The sequence below is a fragment of the Schistocerca cancellata genome, chromosome 6 (genome assembly GCF_023864275.1).
Source record: "Schistocerca cancellata isolate TAMUIC-IGC-003103 chromosome 6, iqSchCanc2.1, whole genome shotgun sequence".
Taxonomy (NCBI): domain Eukaryota; kingdom Metazoa; phylum Arthropoda; class Insecta; order Orthoptera; family Acrididae; genus Schistocerca; species Schistocerca cancellata.
The window spans coordinates 506765220-506785291 of NC_064631.1; the positions used below are offsets into that span (position 1 = coordinate 506765220).

Genomic DNA, 20072 nt, shown 5'->3' on the forward strand with positions numbered 1-20072 from the left:
AGTTAGTCATGTAATATCATTCCTCCGCATTTATTGGCTGTTAAAAGTTCTTGATCATGTAAAAAAACATTCATATTTAATTTATTGATGAGATAGTCGAATGCTCCTCTGCTCATTCACATGTATTCTAAGAATTTGTCTGGTGATCTTCATAGTTGATGATATTTATGAAATTCTCCATGGAGGTTCCTCCCTTTGTAAATTTCATGCACAGCTTTCCTTTTCGCTTTATTTTCTTAAGTAAACCTAATTCTGTGGCCTTACTCTCCAGCTGCAGTATTCTACAGGATAGGGAGGCCGTTTTATAGAAACAACTGGTTGACTCTAAGCTGCCATCTTGTAGCACGATATGGTCGCGTGCACGCAGGACACCCAAGCTTTTCGCCCGATGCTGCTGCTTGTCGCTGGAGTGTTGTGTATCCTGAAGTTGCTCGCTGTCGCTCGCTTCTGTCGTTCACATAGGACATGGCCCAGCCACACTTCAGTGGCCAGAAGTGGGTGAAGGTACTACTCATACGTGACAAATGCTCATGCGCCCGCTCACAACTGCTCAAACAAATGTGATGTAAACAGTTGTGATGTCACGTTCATCGGAGGCAATTATGAAGCATTGCACAGTCTTCCTACAACCTTTGACATATTTTGTTGGTGGCAGACACTTGTATGAGCACTGTGTTTTGTTGTTGTATGTGGCATATTTCCTTTGCAACTGAAGTTTTATTTTCATAATTTCTCTTGTTCATGTTTTATTGCTGCAGTATTATGCTGTGGTAACGGGATACAGCACTATTCTTTGTTAGAGTAACAGTTCTTACCAGCCAAAATTTCAAAAATTTAACTGAAAACTAAAACAATGGTAAATTCCTGGATTTCAACAAAATTCCCAGGTTTTCTCCTGGATGAAAGAACCCCCGCGTTTTTTCCCGGATCTCCCGGGTCATATACACCCTGTTTAAGGAAGAACTGATCAGAATTGAGGAGCAAGGTGGAAGGGAAGGAAAACTGGAGAAGCAAGTACACATCAACCAAGGTGTCATAGATCAACGATAGAGAAGGATACAGGAAAAAAACAGTGTGCCACCAGTGGAGCAGGAAAGAAGAAACGCTACAGAAGCTCTCAGAAGCAAGTTGGAAGAGGAGAACAGAAAGAATGAGGAGATTCTGGAAAGAAAAGTAGATAATGCAATCCATGAAGCGGCTATCCATGGTGCAACATAGGATGTAATGAAAGAAGCAGAATAGACTTCCATTGCCCATTTCCTAACTTGAAGTACCTAATGCTCTATAGAAAACACTTTTTTTCAATATTTCATTACCTTTTTTTCATCTGACCTGCATTCCTGTAAATAGAGTGGAAGTTAAAACAGCTAAAATTTCACTAATTTTACTTATATCAATCCAACAACCTGAAATTGCACATCTCTGAAAATATTAAAATTATCCAGTGACAAAAACTGCATTACTCATTTACTGGATGTATGCAATTATAAAATGAAAGAATTATGAATGTGATGATTTAATGATACAGGGCTCTATATTTAACTTCAGCTGATACATTTTCACAAAACGAAAATATTATACAGAGCAAGACCTTCTGCATTTTTAATGCTACATTATCAAAATGTTTACAACACAAAACCACATAATGGAGCAAAAAGCTGTAAAGAATGTACAAACATATGCAAAACTTACATTGTCACCCTCAACTCTGAGTTTTGCCTTTCCTTTGCCCTTCTTTTTGGCTTTGTCACCTTTTTCTATCTTTGATTTTTCCAAGAACATGTTTTCTATAGTGTTTTTCAGTTTCTTAAGATCTGTGCTGGACACTGTTAAAAACAAAATATTAAATTCATGTGATATCCAAACAAGAGATTAAGCAATAAAGCTAAGCTCATGCCAAGATGCAATTACATACTTTGCATTATGATTTACAGTACAATTTATGCCCAACAAAATTTTAACAATAATTGACACCAGCCCAGAATCTGTTTTAGCTGAAATACTATCAATATTTCTTGTTGTTGTTGTCTTCAGTCCTGAGACTGGTTTGATGCAGCTCTCCATGCTACTCTATCCTGTGCAAGCTTCTTCACCTCCCAGTACTTACTGCAACCTACATCCTTCTGAATATGGTTAGTGTATTCATCTCTTGGTCTCCGTCTACGATTTTTACCCTCCACGCTGCCCTCCAATGCTAAATTTGTGATCCCTCGATGCCTCAGAACATGTCCTACCAACGGGTCCCTTCTTCTTGTCAAATTGTGCCACAAACTACTCTTCTCCCCAATTTTATTCAATACCTCCTCATTAGTTATGTGATCTACCCATCTAATCTTCAGCATTCTTCTATAGCACCACATTTCGAAAGCTTCTATTCTCCTTTTGTCCAATCTATTTATCGTCCATACTTCACTTCCATACATGGCTACACTCCATACAAATACTTTCAGAAACAACTTCCTGACACTTAAATCTATACTCGATGTTAACAAATTTCTCTTCTTCAGAAACGCTTTCCTTGCCATTGCCAGTCTACATTTTATATCCTCTCTACTTCGACCATCATCAGTTATTTTGCTCCCCAAATAGCAAAACTCCTTTACTACTTTAAGTGTCTCATTTCCTAATCTAATTCCCTCAGCACCACCCGACTTAATTCGACCACATTCCATTATCCTCGTTTTGCTTTTGTTGATGTTCATCTTATAACCTCCTTTCAAGACACTGTCCATTCCGTTCAACTGCTCTTCCTAGTCCTTTGCTGTCTCTGACAGAATTACAATGTCATCGGCGAACCTCAACATTTTTATTTCTTCTCCATGGATTTTAATACCTACTCCGAATTTTTCTTTTGTTTCCTTCACTGCTTGCTCAATATACAGATTGAATAACATCGGGGTGAGACTACAACCCTGTCTCACTTCCTTCCCAACCACTGCTTCCCTTTCATGTCCCTCGACTCTAATAACTGCCATCTGGTTTCTGTACAAATTGTAAATAGCCTTTCGCTCCCTGTATTTTACCCCTGCCACCTTCAGAATTTGAAAGAGAGTATTCCAGTCAACATTGTCAAAAGCTTTCTCGAAGTCTACAAATGCAAGAAATGTAGGTTTGCCTTTCCTTAATCTAGCTTCTAAGATAAGTTGTAGGCTCAATGTTGCCTCCTCACGTGTTCCAACATTTCTACGGAATCCAAACTGATCTTCCCCGAGGTCTGCTTCTACTAGTTTTTTCATTCGTCTGTAAAGAATTCGCGTTAGTATTTTGCAGCTGTGACTTATTATTAGGCAGTATCTATCTTACCCCTAGTGAGAAAAGCCTCTTCATCCTTACATTTGTCCTCTAGCCACCCCACAGGATGAGATACACGTTTCTCATTCTGTCTGGTAAGTCTCCCCTGACTTGGTATTCTGGATGACTTTTCCAAACTCTCCCCATTTCCTAATCCTTGCAAGTCCTTTTCCTTCATACCTCTTCCTTCCCGTTCAACACTTCTGCCAGAAGATGGAACCACAGGTTACGAAAGGTTGCACATTTCTTTAACCTGTATTTGTGATCTCTCCTGCTGCCACATGGTAACATGTTCAGTAACTTATACTGCACAAACAAAATTTATCAAAAACATAAAATTCATTTTCAAACTGGAAAATGTTTGTTAGATCATTTAGTCTTTCACTTACAATTCACACATATATTCCTAATTAGTTCCTCAGCAAATTCAGGAAAATGAGGAGACTTTGAATAATGATTAATCTTTTTACAGAGAGCTTCTCTGAATTGGTCAAATTCCTCTTTGCTGTCTGGATTCATTCCATCTATTCCAGTTGATACAGTTTCTTTAACACCTGAAAGTAAATACAGTATCAGAATACAACTATTAACAATACTGCAAAGGCATAAAGCCCACAAACTTATAACATGAAAAATACAGTTACGTTTTTTCACAGAGAAAATGTATCTTATGTGTAAACCTACTAACACCTTTCACATGTGAATACAAAAATCTCCTGCAACCAAGATAGGTCGGTATTTTTTATTTTGTTTTGCAATGAGCGATTTTGGCAGTATATTGCTGTCATCGTCAGATCTACAACATACTGATAGTCAAGCCATTACAAAAAGAATTTACCGCTTTGTACAAATAAATTATCAGTGATAAGAAGTACATAAGCACTTGTCTACATATCTTCAGAGAATTCTTATTAACATGCATTTACAAAAAGATTACAATGAGAACACTTTCCATATACAGGAAAAGACACCACATTGGCTTGTCCAACACAAAAGAGAAAATATAAAAAAATCCATTGTGCCAACTACATGCCCAGGAGCAGAGGTCAACAAAATAGAAAGTGCAGTCATCACCAAAGCACATCACAGGATAAACTGAGTGGGCAAGCAGCCTATGGTAGAGCAAGCTGTTCCATAAATGGTCAACAGGTGGTGCGTACGTGCTATGTCAATACTTGACAGTCTTATAGTCAGGGTAATTAATTCTTACAGAATTACTGACATTCTTACAAAAACTATACTGGACAATCAGTACAACATGAGATCCCAAATATACAAACGATGGACAGAGTACTTGATTTCTACACATAGATATGTATGGGATGTCCTAAGCTTAAAATGTTAAATTGGCCAAAAGTTAGAAACATTTTCTCATGAGTCATTGAGCCTATATTCTCGATCTTTTACAGAACACAAACGTATGTGTTACTTTTATGAATTAATCATTTTGGAAAAAGATAGACATTTTATTTTTTCTAAATGTTAAAAAAGTTATACATTTTAACAAGTATTATAAAACACAAAACCCTTAATACAAAATAATTTCACAGATCTCTTAATTAAGATATATCAGAAGGCCTTAGGGAACAACACCTGAGAATTTAATTTTTCTACAGTAAGTAGACAGAGAAAATGGACATTATATGCAGAAGAAAAATTGAAGTTATGGGAACTGAGCTTCAAAGTTTTTACTTCAATGCATACCTGCTTCATAGTTAGTGTCATCAGAATTGTCTAACAGCTTCCACTTGATGACTCTCCTATGATGTCTAGCCATCTTTGAGTAGATTTTTACTGCATTACCTGAAGACCTGAGCCGTTCTATGTCTAAACAAAGCATAGCATCTGCACTTCGTAATCCTATGCAGAGCTCCACCTTCTGTAACATTTTGTACTTTTGTCATACTGTCCTGATTGAATGATGAAAAAGCATCATAAATGCCAAAATGAAGAGTGTTTATACCCAAAAACCTAGTTATAGGTAGTCTTCTCCGTAACACATGGTTCACACACTCATTTTTATTTTGAGTCCAGCCATGAGGACATTTTTTTAGTCCACTAATATCTGTGAGGTCTCAAAATATTGTTTCTATTGCGCAAATTATGGCAGGAGGAATATGATGACGGTGATTGTAAAATTACCTCTCATCTACAGTACTTGCACTAACTACCTTCTTCATGCAGACACAGTTCATGTTGGGGATACTCACTCCTTGAATCTCTCCATGTGTGTGTGTGTGCGTGTGTGTGTGTATGTGTGTGTGTGTGTGTAGCAGGGGGGGGGGGGGGGGGCAGCGGCAACCCACAATCCAGCCACAGCACTTTTCATTATTTCTTCATCTGCTGTATTCTGCCTAATTGCTAGACTATAGCGCTTCTGAATATAGTTTATAGCAGCGGCTGACAGCCTGTTTTCCCATCTTAAGTTTTTCCATCACCAAATTTCTTGCCCTTCATGCTAGCCTTGAGTCTTCAAAGTCTTGAGCTCATCCTTTTCTGAATAGGACCAACACACACTAGTTTGCAAATGCTGACACTGTTCCCATAGGGACTCAGTTCCTCAATTTCTTTGAACACTTTTGAGTCACTAACTCCAAGAAAATTTGTGTGTTGAATGTTGTGCTGTTTTTCTGAGTGTTGATAAATACTTCTTGCTCCAGCAAATTCCATACTACCAATTGGACCATAATAATTTTTCATGTAATGATTTTCATGTTTACTTTCCCTTCTATCCTTGCATCTGCAATGCTTGGAAAGTACTGATGATGTTCGGTTTGTGGGCCGCTCAACTGCGCGCTTATCAGCACCCATAGAAATTCCCAACCCTTGCTCAGTCCAATCTACACTCCTGGAAATTGAAATAAGAACACCGTGAATTCATTGTCCCAGGAAGGGGAAACTTTATTGACACATTCCTGGGGTCAGATACATCACATGATCACACTGACAGAACCACAGACACATAGACACAGGTATCAGAGCATGCACAATGTCGGCACTAGTACAGTGTATATCCACCTTTCGCAGCAATGCAGGCTGCTATTCTCCCATGGAGACGATCGTAGAGATGCTGGATGTAGTCCTGTGGAACGGCTTGCCATGCCATTTCCACCTGGCGCCTCAGTTGGACCAGCGTTCGTGCTGGACGTGCAGACCGCGTGAGACGACGCTTCATCCAGTCCCAAACATGCTCAATGGGGGACAGATCCGGAGATCTTGCTGGCCAGGGTAGTTGACTTACACCTTCTAGAGCACGTTGGGTGGCACGGGATACATGCGGACGTGCATTGTCCTGTTGGAACAGCAAGTTCCCTTGCCGGTCTAGGAATGGTAGAACGATGGGTTCGATGACGGTTTGGATGTACCGTGCACTATTCAGTGTCCCCTCGACGATCACCAGTGGTGTACGGCCAGTGTAGGAGATCGCTCCCCACACCATGATGCCGGGTGTTGGCCCTGTGTGCCTCGGTCATATGCAGTCCTGATTGTGGCGCTCACCTGCACGGCGCCAAACACGCATACGACCATCATTGGCACCAAGGCAGAAGCGACTCTCATCGCTGAAGACGACACGTCTCCATTCGTCCCTCCATTCACGCCTGTCGCGACACCACTGGAGGCGGGCTGCACGATGTTGGGGCGTGAGCGGAAGACGGCCTAACGGTGTGCGAGACCGTAGCCCAGCTTCGGTCCTCGCCGATACCCCAGGAGCAACAGTGTCCCTAATTTGCTGGGAAGTGGCGGTGCGGTCCCCTACGGCACTGCGTAGGATCCTACGGTCTTGGCGTGCATCCGTGCGTCGCTGCGGTCCGGTCCCAGGTCGACGGGCACGTGCACCTTCCGCCGACCACTGGCGACAACATCGATGTACTGTGGAGACCTCACGCCCCACGTGTTGAGCAATTCGGCGGTACGTCCACCCGGCCTCCCGCATGCCCACTATACGCCCTCGCTCAAAGTCCGTCAACTGCACATACGGTTCACGTCCACGCTGTCGCGGCATGCTACCAGTGTTAAAGACTGCGATGGAGCTCCGTATGCCACGGCAAACTGGCTGACACTGACGGCGGCGGTGCACAAATGCTGCGCAGCTAGTGCCATTCGACGGCCAACACCGCGGTTCCTGGTGTGTCCGCTGTGCCGTGCGTGTGATCATTGCTTGTACAGCCCTCTCGCAGTGTCCGGAGCAAGTATGGTGGGTCTGACACACCGGTGTCAATGTGTTTTTTTTCCATTTCCAGGAGTGTAGACACCTACATGAATGATGAGGACAACACAATCACAGTCACCTTGAGGCAGGTGAAAATCCCTGACCCTGCTGGGAATCAAACCTGGGACCCTGTACTTAGAAAGCAAGAACGCGACTGCAAGACCACGAGCTGTGGGGAAAGTTCTGCCACATCAACTATCTTGCCAGTGCACACACCTGTGTGTGTAGCCTCTCTTCTGCTAGCTCACTTCAAAAGCTACGGACAAGCAAGCCCCTTTATTATTTTTTCAAGAATAGCTTCCTGAACAGCATATTTCATATTTTCCTGTGCTACATCTTCAATAGCAAAATCTCTTGTAATGATGTGTTTATCAAATTTTGAGGGTAGAGCATGGAGGTTCAGCACGCCACGTAACATGGCACCTGCAGCCCAGCCATTACTTATAGACTGTAATCAATACACCAGTCTAGCATTTACATTGTATTCTTTACTTGCATTTGCAGGAACATGCAAGAAATTGAAAAAAGACTATGTTTGCAATAATTGCACATTAACTCTAATTCGCAAGCTAGTCCTACATGTATGTTTTCAGTGAAACACTACATTTTCCACATTGTTTGCAGCACACACTGCTCTCTAAACATCTATTATCTTGTATTTTGTAGTTCCAGCATTTAGTTTCTTGTATCGTTCTTCAATTCCAGCTAGTTTTGAAGCACTTTCAGTTGTAATGGCAGCAGCATCACTCAATGTATCACCATCAGTGTAGAGATTAAACACTAATCGGATGTCGAATACTGCTGAAGACGATGAATCACACTATTTCTGAGTACCCTTTACTTCTTGGCCAATTTACACGCTTTTTAAATACCTTCAGTCTACATCTTGGTATGATGAAGGGATGACAATTTAATGACTTCACCATATGTGACTTTCACAACACACAATGGATTTATTCACAAAGCAAACAATACAAATTGGACAAAATCGATAGTCAACCGTCTGTATCCAAAAGAAAAGATACCTCTCCTGTGCGCTACATAATTTTGAAGCAGAGACTAAATATTTAAAAAATGCATTTTCCCAAAATTTGATTTTCTAACCGATAAACTTATTCTGTACACCCCTAAGGCAAATACTGATGGCTCTAGTGAGAATAGGAGTAACACAAATCATGTGCTATTTTGGTATACCATAATTCACACACCATATTGTGGGTGACAAAGTGTGACCTCACAGACCATAAATCCAGATTCTCCTCTGATGTGGTTGGGATATGACTGTACTTTCTAGCTCCTTCACCTCCACTCCTGGACACCCAGTTCACGCACCAGATATTTTAAATATTCTTTTTTATGTGTTCGAATAGAAAGTGTTATGTATGGGTGCCATGTATGAATGTTAATAAGAATTTTCTGCAGGTATGTAAACAAATGCTCACATACTTCTCATAATTAACAATGGGCTTGTACACTGTGATAAATTCTCTTTGCAATTCTTTACTTTTGGTACATTGAGGGTCCAATGATGACAGCAAGATATTGTCAAAACTGATCATTGCAAAATAAAATATAAACACGAAGTAATCTTGGCTGCAGAAAAATTTCTCTGTTCACCAATGACAAACCGCTACCTGTGAACATTTGCACCCTATTCCACATTATAGCAAGCTCTACAGCTTCACCACTTTAACATAAACATGTTCATAAAACAAAGCAGTACACCAACTACACATCTTCATTTTCTTAGATTAAAATATTATCAGTTCATTAAATGCATATTCGTAGTAGTTTTCAATATACTGTAGTAACACTACATTGGGAGAATGATATGGAAGTGGGATTGAAGTGCAATGCTGTAGGATTGCTTACCGAATGTCTCCATTGCCACTAGCAAGTCAGCTTCTTCTTGTAGTTTCTGTTGTCTCTTTTTTTCTGCTTGAAGTTCTTCAGGTGTCATTGGTTTATTCAGCGCCTCCTTAGCCTGTGCTTTTCTCAAGGCTTCTTCACGTTGTTGTCGCTGAAAATACAGTTGAAAGTAAGACTGTATACTTGTATTTGAATTATTTTGACTCACATCAGAGAATAAACTATTTTGTGTTTAAGTTTTCTTCGGCCTTTTAAGAGAGGAGTGTGGGGAGAAGAGGTACAGGGTTATTACAAATGATTGAAGCGGTGTCACAGCTCTACAATAACTTTATTATTTGAGATATTTTCACAATGATTTGCACACACATACAAAAACTCAAAAAGTTTTTTTAGGCATTCACAAATGTTCGATATGTGCCCCTTTAGTGATTCGGCAGACATCAAGCCGATAATCAAGCTCCTCCCACACTCGGCGCAGCATGTCCCCATCAATGAGTTCGAAAGCATCGTTGATGTGAGCTCGCAGTTCTGGCACGTTTCTTGGTAGAGGAGGTTTAAACACTGAATCTTTCACATAACCCCACAGAAAGAAATCGCATGGGGTTAAGTCGGGAGAGCGTGAAGGCCATGACATGAATTGCTGATCGTGATCTCCACCACGACCGATCCATCGGTTTTCCAAACTCCTGTTTAAGAAATGCCGAACATCGTGATGGAAGTGCGGTGGAACACCATCCTGCTGAAAGATGAAGTCGGCACTGTCGGTCTCCAGTTGTGGCATGAGCCAATTTTCCAGCATGTCCAGATACACGTGTCCTGTAATGTTTTTTTCGCAGAATAAAAAGGGGCCGTAAACTTTAAACCGTGAGACTGCACAAAACACGTTAACTTTTGGTGAATTGCGAATTTGCTGCACGAATGCGTGAGGATTCTCTACCGCCCAGATTCGCACATTGTGTCTGTTCACTTCACCATTAAGAAAAAATGTTGCTTCATCACTGAAAACAAGTTTCGCACTAAACGCATCCTCTTCCATGAGCTGTTGCAAGCACGCCGAAAATTCAAAGCATTTGACTTTGTCATTGGGTGTCAGGGCTTGTAGCAATTGTACACGGTAAGGCTTCTGCTTTAGCCTTTTCCATAAGATTTTCCAAACCGTCAGCTGTGATACGTTTAGCTCCCTGCTTGCTTTATTCGCCGACTTCCGCGGGCTACGCGTGAAACTTGCCCACACGCGTTCAACCGTTTCTTCGCTCACTGCAGGCCGACCTGTTGATTTCCCCCTTACAGAGGCATCCAGAAGCTTTAAACTGCGCATACCATCGCCGAATGGAGTTAGCAGTTGGTGGATCTTTGTTGAACTTTGTCCTGAAGTGTCGTTGCACTGTTATGACTGACTGATGTGAGTGCATTTCAAGCACGACATACGCTTTCTCGGCTCCTGTCGCCATTTTGTCTCACTGCGCTCTCGAGCGCTCTGGCGGCAGAAACCTGAAGTGCGGCTTCAGCCGAACAAAACTTTATGAGTTTTTCTACGTATCTGTAGTGTGTCGTGACCATATGTCAATGAATGGAGCTACAGTGAATTTATGAAATCGCTTCAATCATTTGTAATAGCCCTGTATTTAGGGCCGCTCACAAAGACAACTGCAGGGTAAATAAAGTTTCACTGAAGCAAAATTGAAAGCCTATGAAATGATAATAGTGTTTTTTTATTCATTTACAGCACCTATCAATCAGAAACACACCTGCAGCAGAACCATACACGTAAATGATAACATATTTATAATTTTCAGATGATCATTAAAAATAAACGTACTGGTACAATGGAGACATAACTTGTCAATATACAAAATTAAAACTAACGACGTGTGATCTTACGGCGCAACATTAGGGCAAGAAAACTGAAAATTTCATTACCCTCAACCTCCAACTACCATCATCTGAGATGATTCTCTGGGCCAGAAGCAGAAGCACTTATAATAATTCCAACAACAATGTTTTGATGAGATAACTCTTCCAGTACTCCTTTTCAAATTTCTGTACCTTACTGTAGGGGCCTCTCCCAGGCTTATGACCAACGGGCTCAATGAATCAATAGCAGCTGCCTGCAGACAAGAAACTTGTTCTATTGTGCTCCAGGATATTTGACACACTGATACCATAGCTTTCATGTCATACGTACATGGTGGGAAACAGATGATTTTGTAGCTTGCTCTGTAGCCACAGTATTACCTATGTAAGTTTTATTGGCATTTATCAATGCAAATACACTATCCTATCACATTCCAACTGAGGAAATCCCATTCTCAATGTTGTGTCATACTGTGATGGGGCCTACCTTTATGTAGCCGTATGGAACATTGGTGGAAGACTCAGGACAACAGTTATTTCAGGGCTAACTGTATACAGCATTTGACCTTAAGTTAACAAAGAAAATAACCTCCGATAAAGCTTAACTCTAAAATCTGTTCTGTATAAATGTTAAATCCACATCATATCACTGTGAAGTAGGATGAACTTTGACAGGTAAAAATTTGTAGATCAAACTCGGGGGAAAATGTAATTGTCAATGTACAATGACGTGACATTGTAAAACAACACTTTTGTTTTGTGTACTGAAATAATGAAATAGTTGCTACAAACACGTAAATATGTGATACTACGCCACTCCCACACTGCTGAAGCTTGAATTATTACCCCCCAGATTTGTAAGGTTATGTTAAGGAAATTATCAACTACTATGTAAGCAGTGAATGCAGATAACAACTGACCTCATAACAATTCTTGGAGACATCTCATAATTTGTGTGATTAGCTTAAGGGAATTTTATAGAAACTAAGCAGCAGCGTAAGGAAAATTAAAAATATTTATCTAGATTTGGACACCAGCCAATAATGACTGAACATCCTGTATAAATGTGCCCTCTTGCCTTGACCAGCAGTAACTATACAATGTGCATTAATTTTTAACTACCAAACAGGTGTTTAAACAGTTATGTGCATGTGCTGCATGTGCATGGGTGCATAAATTAAAAGCAAGTCTATGTAAGTTATTTACTATATCTAAAAACAAAGATGATGTGACTTACCAAATGAAAGTGCTGGCAGGTCGACAGACACACAAACGAACACAAACATACACACAAAATTCAAGCTTTCGCAACAAACTGTTGCCTCATCAGGAAAGAGGGAAGGAGAGGGAAAGACGAAAGGATGTGGGTTTATGTGCAAGGCAGTGTTCATGTGATTGTTTCAATAGCTCAAGAGGCTGCACTCTGGCATATAGTGCAGAGGATCTCAAGCTCAAACCCATTCAGTTCTCAGATTTTCTTTCCCCTTGGTACTACTTTCTTTACTGTATTGGTCATAAAGAAACAACACTAAATTTTAAAACCATACCATGCTTTGTCTTTTGAGCCTTCTAGGTCACTGGAGGGCAGTATTCTTTGTGCAAGAACCTTAAACAATATCAATTATATTGTTTCCTTTAAAGATATCTCAGTATTCCAGCATGTCTACTGAGGACGACAAAGGATGAACCCCTTCTTGCAATCAAATGATAAATCATTTAAGCTGAATTTTCGCTGGGAGAAAAATAGTGTGCAGAGTATCAGTTGAAATTCATCAAAAGAAACCTGCTACTGACTCTTAATGTGGATGCTACTTTAAACATAAAGATTTTATGCTATAGGCAGCTCTCAGATAGCAATGCAATTTGAAAAACATGTAGCAAAAGCTTACAGAGCTGTCAACAAGGTATTGGGCTGCATTGCCTTACTAAAAAACATTCGTCAAAATGTCTGTAGAAGAAAATGACATGAAAACCCAGTGTAATTTTTGTCAAATTGTATGTTTTCCTATTATCTTAGGTGCAACTGGCTGTACCCAAATCCCCATCAAGTCTCCTGGTGGCAAAAGTGCAGATATATTTAGGAATCGTCATGGGTGGTTTTAGTTAAACATAAAATCAATCTCAGATGCTAAGCTTAATCAGAGTGTATTAAAATGTACACAAAGCAACGCGTATAACTTCGGGATGGAAATCTGTCTACAAGCTTGCAGTATCATGAGAAAGGGAAGCTAACAGTAGTCACAAGGCAAGAGTGTGGTGTCTATTCACAATATATATTTACATTAAAACAATTACACCACTTCCTTGTTGATCACAGAGCCTTCATCATTTTTTGCCATTCTATTGTGTTGTCATATTGGCCCAATGTGATTTCCAGCAACAAATCTTGTGTGTATGGGGAGAAATTTGAAGATCCATCTTTTTTCTGTTTACTTCCCTCCATTTTTACAATAAGACATGTTTTATAACAAATACAATTAATATATGAATGCTGTGTATCTATGATGTACAAATAATATCTGCAGTCAAATCGCAATCATTGTGTCGACAGCCAATTTTAGCAGTGCTGCCAGGCATATTTCATGCTAACTTAGACCAAACTGGAATCTCCTTTGGTGGATCCAAGTTTAGTATTATAGAATAGAGCATAGTCGTAAACAGAGTTCAGTTTTTTGAACTAATGTCAAAACTGACCTCCCGTCACCAACATTTATACAATCGGCCCTCACATCAGTCCTTAAAATGTTGTGAATTCATCTGTCTACAGTTGATATTTTAAGATAAAACTCTTCTGCAAACAGTAATAATTATTCTGGAGCAGTAGTAACATGCACTAAATCACCAACATTCTGAAAGTATTTAAGAATAATAAGATTACTGTCTAATCCAAACATGTCTCTACATAAGATTACAGTGTCTCTTCTGCTACATTTCCTCTGGACGAGGAAATGTCACTGTCAGAGTGCAATGTTTACCCACTAACAATAAGCTTGCCAGTTTACACTACTTTCTGATCTTATGTCACGAGTTCAAGCATGATTTTCTGCAAGTTATGCATTATTATACTTTCATTTTTAAGTATTTTATTACATTGATCAGGTACTTCAAGATAATTTATGTTAATAACATCATTATTTTAATGGACTGTCAGATGTGTGGCAGGGGGCGAAAGACATTCCGGAGGGCTGAACGGAAGGCCTCTCCAGTTTGTCTGACAAACCGGTTTCAGGCTCTGCCTCAGGCTGATACTGATCTTCGGCCTGACATGGCTGCTTGTCCTGTTCCAGAGGTTGCCCCTCAGTCTGCAAGATCCGGGCGGTCGCAGAGGGTGGGCTTACTGGTAGTTGGGAGCTCCAACGTCAGGCGCGTAATGGGGCCCCTTAGGGATATGGCAGCATGGGAGGGGAAGAAAACCAAAGTGCACTCCGTGTGCATACCGGGGGGAGTCATTCCAGATGTGGAAAGGGTCCTTCCGGATGCCATGAAGGGTACAAGGTGCACCTATCTGCAGGTGGTCGCTCGTGTCGGCACCAATGATGTGTGTCGCTATGGATCGGAGGAAATCCTCTCTGGCTTCCGGCAGCTATCTGATTTGGTGAAGACTGCCAGTCTCGCTAGCGGGATGAAAGCAGAGCTCACCACTTGCAGCATCGTCGACAGGACTGACTGCGGACCTTTGGTACAGAGCCGAGTGGAGGGTCTGAATCAGAGGCTGAGACGGTTCTGTGACCGTGTGGGCTGCAGATTCCTCGACTTGCCCCATAGGGTGGTGGGGTTTCGGGTTCCGCTGGATAGGTCAGGAGTCCACTACACGCAACAAGCGGCTACACGGGTAGCAGGGGTTGTGTGGCGTGGGCTGGGTGGTTTTTTAGGTTAGATGGCCTCAGGCAAGTACAGAAAGGGCAACAGCCTCAACGGGTGCGGGGCAAAGTCAGGACATGCGGGGACCAAGCAGCAATCGGTATTGTAATTGTAAACTGTCGAAGCTGCATTGGTAAAGTACCGGAACTTCAAGCGCTGATAGAAAGCACCAAAGCTGAAATCGTTATAGGTACAGAAAGCTGGCTGAAGCCAGAGATAAATTCAGCCGAAATTTTTACAAAGGTACAGACAGTGTTTAGAAAGGATAGATTGCATGCAACCGGTGGTGGAGTGCTTGGCGCTGTTAGTAGTAGTTTATCCTGTAGTGAAGTAGAAGTGGATAGTTCTTGTGAATTATTATGGGTGGAGGTTACACTCATCAACCGAGCTAGGTTAATAATTGGCTCCTTTTACTGACCCCCGACTCAGCAGCATTAGTGGCAGAACAACTGAGAGAAAATTTGGAATACATTTCACATAAATTTTCTCAGCATGTTATAGTCTTAGGTGGAGATTTCAATTTACCAGATATAGACTGGGACACTCAGATGTTTAGGACGGGTGGTAGGGACAGAGCATCGAGTGACATTATACTGAGTGCACTATCCGAAAATTACCTCGAGCAATTAAACAGAGAACCGACACGTGTAGATAACATCTTGGACCTACTGATAACAAACAGACCCGAACTTTTCGACTCTGTAAGTGCAGAACAGGGAATCAGTGATCATAAGGCCGTTGCAGCATCCCTGAATATGGAAGTTAATGTTGTTGTGGTCTTCAGTCCTGAGACTGGTTTGATGCAGCTCTCCATGCTACTCTATCCTGTGCAAGCTTCTTCATCTCCCAGTACCTACTGCAACCTACATCCTTCTGAATCTGCTTAGTGTATTGATCTCTTGGTCTCCCTCTACAATTTTACCCTCCACGCTGCCCTCCAATGCTAAATTTGTGATCCCTCGATGCCTCAGAACATGTCCTACCAACCGATCCCTTCTTCTAGTCAAGTTGTGCCACAAACTTCTCTTCTCCCCAATCCTATTCAATACCTCCTCATTAGTTACGTGATCTACCCACCTTATCTTCAGCATTCTTGTGTAGCACCACGTTTCGAAAGCTTCTATTCTCTTCTTGTCCAAACTAGTTATCGTCCATGTCTCACTTCCATACATGGCTACACTCCATACAAATACTTTCAGAAACGACTTCCTGACAACTAAATCTATATTCGATGTTAACAAATTTCTCTTCTTGAGAAACGCTTTCCTTGCCATTGCCAGTCTACATTTTATATCCTCTCTACTTCGACCATCATCGGTTATTTTACTCCCTAAATAGCAAAACTCCTTTACTACTTTAAGTGTCTCATTTCCTAATCTAATTCCCTCAGCATCACCCGACTTAATTTGACTACATTCCATTATCCTCGTTTTGCTTTTGTTGATGTTCATCTTATATCCTCCTTTCAAGACACTGTCCATTCCGTTCAACTGCTCTTCCAAGTCCTTTGCTGTCTCTGACAGAATTGCAATGTCATCGGCGAACCTCAAAGTTTTTACTTCTTCTCCATGAATTTTAATACCTACTCCGAATTTTTCTTTTGTTTCCTTTACTGCTTGCTCAATATACAGATTGAATAACATCGGGGAGAGGCTACAACCCTGTCTCACTCCTTTCCCAACCACTGCTTCCCTTTCATGCCCCTCGACTCTTATAACTGCCATCTGGTTTCTGTACAAATTGTAAATAGCCTTTCGCTCCCTGTATTTTACCCCTGCCACCTTCAGAATCTGAAAGAGAGTATTCCAGTCAACATTGTCAAAAGCTTTCTCTAAGTCTACAAATGCTAGAAATGTAGGTTTGCCTTTTCTTAATCTTTCTTCCAAGATAAGTCGTAAGGTCAGTATAGCCTCACGTGTTCCAACATTTCTACGGAATCCAAACTGATCTTCCCCGAGGTCGGCTTCTACCAGTTTTTCCATTCGTCTGTAAAGAATTCGCGTTAGTATTTTGCAGCTGTGACCTATTAAACTGATAGTTCGGTAACTTTCACATCTGTCAACACTTGCTTTCTTTGGGATTGGAATTATTATATTCTTCTTAAAGTCTGAGGGTATTTCGCCTGTCTCATACATCGTGCTCACCAGATAGTAGAGTTTTGTCATGACTGGCTCTCCCGAGGCCATTAGTAGTTCTAATGGAATGTTGTCTACTCCCGGGGCCTTGTTTTGACTCAGGTCTTTCAGTGCTCTGTCAAACTCTTCACGCAGTATCTTATCTCCCATTTCATCTTCATCTACATCCTCTTCCATTTCCATAATATTGTCCTCAAGTACATCGCCCTTGTATAAACCCTCTATATACTCCTTCCACCTTTCTGCTTTCCCTTCTTTGCTTAGAACTGGGTTGCCATCTGAGCTCTTGATATTCATACAAGTGGTTCTCTTCTATCCAAAGGTCTCTCTAATTTTCCTGTAGGCAATATCTATCTTACCCCTAGTGAGACAGCCTCTACATCCTTACATTTGTCCTCTAGCCATCCCTGCTTAGCCTTTTTGCACTTCCTGTCGATTTCATTTTTGAGACGTTTGTATTCCTTTTTGCCTGCTTCATTTACTGCATTTTTATATTTTCTCCTTTCATCAATTAAATTCAATATTTCTTCTGTTACCCAAGGATTTCTATTAGCCCGCGTCCTTTTACCTACTTGATCGTCTGCTGCCTTCACCCCTTCATCCCTCAGAGCTACCCATTCTTCTTCTACTGTATTTCTTTCCCCCATTCCTGTCAATTGTTCCCTAATGCTCTCCCTGAAACTCTCTACAACCTCTGGTTCTTTCAGTTTATCCAGGTCCCATCTCCTTAAATTCCCACCTTTTTGCAGTTTCTTCAGTTTCAATCTGCAGTTCATAACCAATAGATTGTGGTCAGAATCTACATCTGCCCCAGGAAATGTCTTACAATTTAAAACCTGGTTCCTAAATCTCTGTCTTACCATTATATAATCTATCTGAAACCTGTCAGTATCTCCAGGCTTCTTCCATGTATACAGCCTCCTTTCATGATTCTTGAACCAAGTGTTAGCTATGATTAAGTTATGCTCTGTGCAAAATTCTACAAGGCGGCTTCCTCTTTCATTCCTTCCCCCCAATCCATATTCACCTACTATGTTTCCTTCTCTCCCTTTTCCTACTGACGAATTCCAGTCACCCATGACTATTAAATTTTCGACTCCCTTCACTACCTGGATAATTTCTTTCATCACGTCATACATTTCATCTATTTCTTCATCATCTGCAGAGCTGGTTGGCATATAAACTTGTAATACTGTAGTAGGTGTGGGCTTCGTATCTATCTTGGCCACAATAATGCGTTCACTATGCTGTTTGTAGTAGCTAACCCGCACTCCTATTTTTTTATTCATTATTAAACCTACTCCTGCATTGCCCCTATTTGATTTTGTATTTATAACCCTGTAATCACCTGACCAAAAGTCTTGTTCCTCCTGCCACCGAACTTCACTAATTCCCACTATATCTAACTTTAACCTATCCATCTCCCTTTTTAAATTTTCTAACCTACCTGCCCGATTAAGTGATCTGACATTCCACGCTCCGATCCGTAGAACGCCAGTTTTCTTACTCCTGATAACGACGTCCTCTTGAGTAGTCCCCGCCCGGAGATCCGAATGGGGAACTATTTTACCTCCGGAATATTTTACCCAAGAGGACGCCATCATCATTTAATCATACAGTAGAGCTGCATGTCCTCGGGAAAAGTTACGGCTGTAGTTTCCCCTTGCTTTCAGCCGTTCGCAGTACCAGCACAGCAAGGCCGTTTTGGTTAATGTTACAAGGCCAGATCAGTCAATCATCCAGACTGTTGCCCCTGCAACTACTGAAAAGGCTGCTGCCCCTCTTCAGGAACCACATGTTTGTCTGGCCTCTCAACAGATACCCCTCCGTTGTGGTTGCACCTACGGTACGACCATCTGTATCGCTGAGGCACGCAAGCCTCCCCACCAACGGCAAGGTCCATGGTTCATGGAAGTTAATAGGAATATAAAAAAGGGAGGAAGGTTTATCTGTTTAGCAAGAGTAATAGAAGGCAGATTTCAGACTACCAAACAGATCAAAACGAAAATTTCTGTTCCAACACTGACAATGTTGAGTGTTTATGGAAAAAGTTCAAGGCAATCGTAAAATGCGTTTTAGACAATTACGTGCAGAGTAAAACTGTGAGGGACGGGAAAAACCCACCGTGGTACAACAACAAAGTTAGGAAGCTACTGCGAAAGCAAAGAGAGCTTCACTCCAAGTTTAAACGCAGCCAAAACCTCTCAGACAAACAGAAGCTAAACGATGTCAAAGTTAGCGTAAGGAGGGCAATGCGTGAAGCGTTCAGTGAATTCGAAAGTAAAATACTAGGTACCGACTTGACAGAAAATCCTAGGAAGTTCTGGTCTTACGTTAAATCAGTAAGTGGCTCGAAACAGCATATCCAGACACTCCGGGATGATGAAGGCATTGAAACAGAGGATGACACGCATAAAGCTGAAATACTAAACACCTTTTTCCAAAGCTGTTTCACAGAGGAAGACCGCACTGCAGTTCCTTATCTAAATCCTCGCACAAACGAAAAAATGGCTGACATCGAAATAAGTGTCCAAGGAATAGGAAAGCAACTGGAATCACTCAACAGAGGAAAGTCCACTGGACCTGACAGGATACCAATTTGATTCTACACAGAGTACGCGAAAGAACTTGCCCCCCTTCTAACAGCCGTGTACCGCAAGTCTCTAGAGGAACGGAAGGTTCCAAATGATTGGAAAAGAGCACAGGTAGTCCCAGTCTTCAAGAAGGGTCGTCGAGCAGATGCGCAAAACTATAGACCTATATCTCTGACGTCGATCTGATGTAGAATTTTAGAACATGTTTTTTGCTCGAGTATCATGTCGTTTTTGGAAACTCAGAATCTACTATGTAGG

The 20072-nt window shown here is 41.3% G+C and overlaps 1 protein-coding gene across 1 annotated transcript in view; it reads right to left on the minus strand.

The window, feature by feature from the left end:
• The window catches only part of LOC126088505 (eukaryotic translation initiation factor 3 subunit J), a 75326-nt gene that overhangs the window by 9766 nt on the left and 45488 nt on the right, over positions 1 to 20072 (minus strand). The window contains exons 4-6 of the mRNA XM_049906648.1: positions 9374 to 9521; positions 3681 to 3845; positions 1693 to 1826 (exon numbers count right to left, since the gene is read on the minus strand). Coding sequence (XP_049762605.1) covers positions 1693 to 1826; positions 3681 to 3845; positions 9374 to 9521 — 447 coding nt within the window. The remainder of the gene's footprint in view (positions 1 to 1692; positions 1827 to 3680; positions 3846 to 9373; positions 9522 to 20072) is intronic.